Genomic DNA, 7391 nt, shown 5'->3' with positions numbered 1-7391 from the left:
ATGCAATCCCAGAAACTGACAACTTCCCACACAGACTCAGAGCCAAAAATACTATTTGTGTAACAAGACTTGTTACATTATTTAGTCCTGATAATGTCTGATGATGCCTATCAACAGCATTGCTTTGGAGAGAATCAGAGAGCTTCAAAAAGAAATAAATGCGTTTTACCAGACTGTATCCGCATATACAGTAAATCTTCATGGTATGTTTAACCTAAATTCAACTCTCTGACAGCAGCCTTTCATTTGAACATCTATCTAACTGAAAGACTGACAGGTACAGCCTAAACATGGCAGATGAACAGGGCATTCTGTGTTTCACCACATGCCTCTTGTCCAATGATTTTTATTTACGTTCACAAGGTAAAATAACAAATAATTTATGATGCCTATAAGGCATTCTTGGAAGTCCTGTACTCAAATGTAAAAATCACTATGACAACATGATGTACATTTGATTTTAGGTGAAATAAAATTGGCATAAAAAATTAATTTTTCTTACAGATAAATATAGGAAGTACAGCAAAATAAAAGAATGCGCATTGGGGCCTCATTCATAAAATGTGAGCAGAATACATTTCTGTGCTAATCGTACATAAAATTGCACTTATGTAAAAGCTTGTTTCTGTCTCAGACTGTCTCTTCTGTCTCTTGAGTAAAAAAAGAAAACAAAGGTAATTGCAACTTTATATCTTGTAATTTTAACTTAAATTCTCAGAATTGCAACTTTGTATCTCCCGAATGCAATTTCTGTTTCTCATAATTGTTACTTAATATTTTGCAACTATAACTTTACATCACACAATTGCAACTTTTTCAGATTTAAGTCATTCTTAAAAGCACTTAAATTAAAAAAAAATAGCACCTACGACATGATTGTGTTGTGATTTTGGCTGAAATAAAATGTATTTAAAATTTTTCTATTTCTTTTTCTTACTTTACTACTGTGCAAAAAAAAAAAAAAAAAGGATGTGCATTACAGGCCTCATTCTTGAAATAGGAGCAGAACTAATTTCTGTTGTAATGATTTGTAAAAAAAAAAAATAAATTTAATTCAATGGAAGTGTTTTACTGCCTCAGTGTAAAAAAATGAAAAAGTTACTTGTAAGTTTATACATTTTCTGTCTTGCAACTATATTTTTATTTTTAAAACTTAATTATTTTTTATCTAATTTTCATTAATTTTACTTTCCAGTGAGCATTAAAAAGTTATGTATTAAAAAAAAAATTATTTACACATAATTCAGGAATACATTTGATTATTCTCAAGATGAGAAATGATTGTTTACTACTTCTAAAACTGACATTGTCATGCTATTCAGGTGTGCATCCCATAAATATGATTTTTCCAAAATAACTTGAAGGCACCATAAGCCATATACTAAAGCAGCTGATGTCTGAGGTTGTAACATGAATGCTAGAAGCTGATTGGCTGAATAACGGCGTTTGACACAGGAAATGTGAGGAATGACGTTTAGAAGAGTGAGAAGACAGACAGAGATAAAGAGTGAAAGAAAGACAGATTAGAAGATTCCCTCAAGGTGTTTGTGAGTCAGCTGGAGAAGTGACAGAGCTGAGCGAGAAGAAGAGGAGGTTGGAAAAGCACAAATTAACATTCCATCGTTTCTACCTGTCCCTCACATTACCCCCTGGCATGGGGCAACTTCCTCCTCCTCACTCGCTCACATAAAAACACAAACACACCCCTACAGGAGCATTCCAACTCAGGAAAAGTTCAACACCCCCCAAAAGTTCAGCAGCCCATGACTCAAACAGATAACTCTAGAGATTTGGCCACACAGCATTTGTGCACAATTATGAGGTTGCTGATTACCATGATTGTAGAAATGTGTGAAGGGTCAGAAACAATGATGCATGTCATAGAACCTGTTTGCAGTCACATTCATCCTGACAGGAAGCCAAGCTGCTGCAACTTGTGCAGCGTTGTCTAAGTAGATACAATCAGTATGTATTAAAAAATGTTTTATTTACACATAATTCAGGAATACATTTGATTATTCTCAAGATGAGAAATGATTGTTTACTACTTCTAAAACTGACATTGTCATGCTATTCAGGTGTGCATCCCATAAATATGATTTTTCCAACATAACTTGAAGGCACCATAAGCCTTATACTAAAGCAGCTGATGTCTGAGGTTGTAACATGAATGCCAGAAGCTGACTGGCTGAATAACGACGTTTGACACAGGAAATTACTCAAACAGATAACTCTAGAGATTTGGCCACACAGCATTTGTGCGCAATTATGAGGTTGCTGATTACCATGATTGTAGAAATGTGTGAAGGGTCAGAAACAATGATGCATGTCATAGAACCTGTTCGCAGTTACATTCATCCTGACAGGAAGCCAAGCTGCTGCAACTTGTGCAGCGCTGTCTAAGTAGATACAATCAGTAGCGAAAAAGTCAGTGTAACGTTTCAGAACATGTTGACTTTCATTAATCATATGCCTAAGAACGGTCCTAATTAAATGCATTCATCAACAACATTTGTCTGGCGTTCATGAACTATCAAGTTTCAGTGTAGTCTTTTACACTTTCTAAAGATAAGTGAGAGGTGCTTGCCTTGCAAAAATCACAATCATGTGATGAGTGGTTTTTGGCTCTTTGCAATGCAATCGCTAACACCCTCGGATGCAAGAGGCAGCCCTAGTAAGGGCCTTTTTATTTTATTTTATTTTATTTTATTTTTAATAACATTTTATTTTTTATAGGCACATGATAATTTAATAAACACCAAAAAATGATAAATTATTAATATAAATTATATAAATATATACTACTGATCAAAAGCTTGGAATAGTTAAGATTTTAATAATGTTCTTGAAAACGTTTTTTTTTTATGCACACCAAGGCTGCATTTATTTGATTAAAAATACGAGAAAAAACAGTAAAACTGTGAAATAGCATTACATTTTTAAAAAAATAAAATGTAATTCATGTGATGGTAAAGCAGCCATTACTCCAGTCTTCAGTGTCACATGATCCTTCAAAAATCATTCTAATATGCTGATTTGGTGCTTATAATGATCAATAATGGTTCTTATTATCATTGATGTTGAAAACAGTTCTGCTTAATATTTTAGTGGAAACTGCGATACATTTTAAGGATTATTTAATAAATAGACAATTCAAAAGAACAACATTGCCTGCCTAGTAAAATCTATTAGTTTGATTGCTTAAAAAGGTAACAATTCTTTTTAACAAGATGCTTAATTTTAGGGATCATTCATGTCTGTAGCACAAACGGTGCAAGATGAGTTCTGTTGAAAGGTTTACCAACCCTAAGTATAAGGCGAGTAATAGTGATGTTTAAAAGGTACAGGTGTAGATAGGAATAGGAATGACAAGTATGCATCCTTTATTTTACTGAGAACCTGCAGTCCGAACTAACACTCACACCATTTTATCACCTAAGTGATTTATAGAGAGTTTCATGACACATACTGCACATACTGAATAACCAAAGGATGATGGTAAAAAAAATTTTTTTTCAATGATACGCATATCATGTGGATGTATTAGTCAGTCCTGCAGAATGTTTCTCCCTCCCGTTCTGTCTGTCACAAAGCCAACCTGATGTTTGAGAGCTGCTGTTTGTATGCTTGAATGCACTTAACTCTTAACCATTCTAGCCTGCTGGCACTTGTCAACATTTCAAAGTCGTCTACTGTTCTGGTAAAAGCTGATTCTCACTAATGAGGATAGTGGAGCTAATGGAGCTCTTTCTCTCTTGTTTGCTTTAGTTTGTAATTTAATGCTACATGATTTACAGCATTTTCCAGAAGCAATGAGACTAGAGGAGAATTTTCAATTGTGTAAGGACCTATTTTGACCTTTTTAATTTCTTATTTTTCCACATCCACTGCCTGTAAACCCTTTAGAATCGCATCATAAAAAGTTCCAACCACATTTAGGGTTGATTTCTTAAACTTCTAGTTATATCTATGGACAAAAACCTCACTGAGATTTTTTTCAATTGGACCAGTAAGCAACAACTTCCTAGCGACCACCCAGAATACCTTTGCTTTGTGGATGGAACTTTTGCAAGGGCAAGGGCATTTTCTTCAGTAATTGCAAAATCTGTGTTCGAGTGTCTAAGACAAATGAATGTTTCATGTCATATAAAACTTGCATGATATGGGGACAGCAAACAGTCTGTGGGTCTTGAGATCTTGTTGGTGTGCCAACCGAATGAACATTGAACAAATAGATTCTTATATGTTTTCTTTTAATGTGTCTACATGTACTTTTTTTCTCTATAAGCAAATACCAAAACATCCAGAACAATCAGCTGTAGTACCTATAAAGTGTTTGTATACTTCTTTTATGGAAGAAAAGCATACAGTAATTGAGCTAGCAGTAAAATGACACTAATATGAAGGATGCACGCTGACTGCGACATACAGTAGTTATTGCCCACATGACCATCATGCCATTCAGATGGGTGTAGCTCCAGCTTCAGTTCAGAAACAAGACAAGGCATGTGACCACAATGCATGTCTCTATCAGGAAATTGGTACAGAGACAAAAAATAAAGCAGTTAAGCTCACAAATGTGCCTGCAGTTATGTGGTGCACTTCATGAATTATCTATCATTATTGATACTGCTTTTGCTTCAATAGCACACACATACACCCCTCATTCAACCCACCCACACAAACTAAATAACAATTAAACTTATAAATAACTACATTTTAGCTGGTGAGAAAAGTGAAAGAACACAATGTGCTGTCTGTCAAAGTGGGCGTGACGAGATCAGAGTTATCCATCATATAAAAAAAGAACAGAACTTGAAGCCGCATTGTATGATGCATTAGATAATAAAAGTGTTCATAATGCTTATTATACACTTCATGATGTATTTAATGATTTCATAAACCACTATAAAGCATTACAACATGCCTGCATGGTCAAATGCATTATAATGTATAATATTGTGTTGTTTGATCATGTATTGTAATGCATTATTACAACTGATTATAATGACTGATTATAATTCATTATTATATTGATTATAACGTGTAAAACTATAATGGCATAAACTATAATATTATAAACTATATTTATTATCAACTATAAAGGCATGCTGTGATGTGTATATATATATATATATATATATATGTGCAAAAACAGATCATTTGCAAATGTTCAAAATTCATGTTTTTTGTTATTTATTTTTTTATCCTGCATTGATATCAATCAAACTGCAGTTGGGTTGTTTCGATTAATTAATAATAACTAAACAATAATACAGCTAACTAACACAATAAAAACATAACAATAATAAAAACATGATTTATGAAAATTAATAAAAAATTGAGTTATCTGTTTTTGCAAATAAACTCTTCATATGTATGAAGACATATAGCCTACATGTTATAAAAGAATTAAATTAAGTGTTGTCAAAGAGTCAAAATCCCTCACTCACTAAATAAATAAATAAACAAACAAACAAACAGGTAATTCCCATTCTAATCTGAAACAACTTCCACAATCAGAAGACAAAAATCATATAATTTTTTAGACTTAATTTTACAGTGACGGTCTTCATTCACAAGTCTGCTATATCAATGATGTTTTGCTTTCTTGTGACAAGAGCAAGAAAAAGTACTAGAACTGCATACTGAGTTGGAGACTGTGTACTCACCACGAGAAGAAATACTACTGTCAGAGTGAGCATGCTGGATGAAGGGCGACCTGGATGAAGTAGACTGCAGATGGATTATTCACGTTTTACATGCGCTCTGAAATAATAAGTTAAGCATCATAGTTCCTTCACAGACTCAAAGCCAGAAATCGCTCTGATCCTCATGCGTGTCCGCTGAAGTTTCACAAGTGAGCGTGCAGCATTATTGAGCAATCGTGGAACTGAGGGCGGTTTTTCCAGATGAATTATTTTGATGGTTGTGGTGTGAAGAGGCTCTTCATATATGAGACGCAACTGCAATCTGTGCAAGTGCGCGTGTCCACTGATACAGCTTTGAAAAGAGAGAAGGATTCACCCCCTCTTTTTCTCCCACTCTTTCTCATATGTCAGTTCAGAGTTTTTCCCTCCCATCCGCATCTAATTCACAATTCACAGCGGCACAGTAAATCAGTACATTAAAACAAAACAAATATTCACGCAATATTGTAGGAAACACGTCTAGTCACGAATAAGTTTGGCGTTGGTGTGAGACAAAAACATCGTTATTTCTATATTTATAGTATCTTAAGCATAACATAATTTAAAAATAGCTCTAAACTTTTTTGTCATCATTTGGACTTGTAGTGTGGCTTTTGTGGGATAAATAATGCACTCATTATAAAGTATGGTAAGCTAGGTGATTGTAGCAACATCGTAAGAGGCTCATATGTCATGTGAACTGACAGTTTAAGACGCATTTGGCTTTCATAAAACATTAAACTGTAACAATGTAACAAGAAACATCCTCTCCTCATCCTCAAGCTAAAGTTTCTCCGCTAGAGGGCGCGCATACACTACAGGTGCATCTCAATAATCTCAACAAATCTCAACAAATTAGAATACTTCATAAAACCAATAAAAAAATCACAATTAAAAGAACCAAAGACTTAAACTACTTCAGTCTGTGTGCATTGAATTTATTTAATACACGAGTTTCACAATTTGAGTTGAATTACTGAAATAAATGAACTTTTCCACGACATTCTAATTTATTGAGATGCACCTGTATATAGACGTGTCAGAGTTCAGGTCAGGGTCTGTTTATGTAGCCTACACCTGTCCACAAAGTAGTTTGGACACTTAAAGATACAATTGTAACTTTTCTCCCTCACACGGTTAAAAACTGCATGAGTCTTGCGGAAGGACGTATGTATGTATGCACTTTCCCGCTCAATCCGTCACGACAGCTCTAAAATAAGTCTTATAGATTTATTAAAGTGTACTTTGGTCAAATAAGGACGTGCTGCGTTCCAATTAGCCTATTTATACTATGTATGATCTGCCAGTCTTGAGTCTCGTGCCGACAACGCACCTCATATCTTTTTGCATAATTATGTATTTGTGATGGCCAAATGTGTTATCATGCTATTCATATCTTTTAAAAGTTCACAGTGTTGTTGCAGTTTAAATATACCACAGATAACAGATATTTAATACATTTTTCATCAAGTTATATTTATTATATTGATTATATAATAACTCAACCCTTTTCAGGGCATTTCTACTTAACCATCTGTCTCTATTTTAAATGGTGTGTCTGACTTTCTCTACTTACCTGGCTTTACATTTACATTACATTTATTCATTTGGCAGATGCTTTATTCCAAAGCGAATTACAATTAAGGAATACATCAAGCGATTTACCATAAATTGGCAATGAACACGAGAAGTGCCTGTTAT

The 7391-nt window shown here is 34.1% G+C and overlaps 1 protein-coding gene across 2 annotated transcripts in view; it reads right to left on the bottom strand.

Annotated features, from left to right (window-relative positions):
- Positions 1 to 5983, bottom strand: part of ngfrb (nerve growth factor receptor b) — a 36565-nt gene extending 30582 nt beyond the window's left edge. For both annotated transcript variants that reach the window (XM_016481112.1, XM_016481113.1), the window contains exon 1: positions 5673 to 5983. In XM_016481112.1, the coding sequence (XP_016336598.1) occupies positions 5673 to 5705 (33 nt within the window). In that variant the 5' untranslated portion in view covers positions 5706 to 5983. The remainder of the gene's footprint in view (positions 1 to 5672) is intronic.
- Between the last annotated feature and the right edge of the window lie 1408 nt (positions 5984 to 7391).

This window comes from Sinocyclocheilus anshuiensis, unplaced genomic scaffold (genome assembly GCF_001515605.1).
Source record: "Sinocyclocheilus anshuiensis isolate Anshui unplaced genomic scaffold, SAMN03320099.WGS_v1.1 scaffold537, whole genome shotgun sequence".
Classification (NCBI taxonomy): Eukaryota; Metazoa; Chordata; class Actinopteri; order Cypriniformes; family Cyprinidae; genus Sinocyclocheilus; species Sinocyclocheilus anshuiensis.
This window is presented reverse-complemented; position numbering and strand designations above follow the sequence as displayed.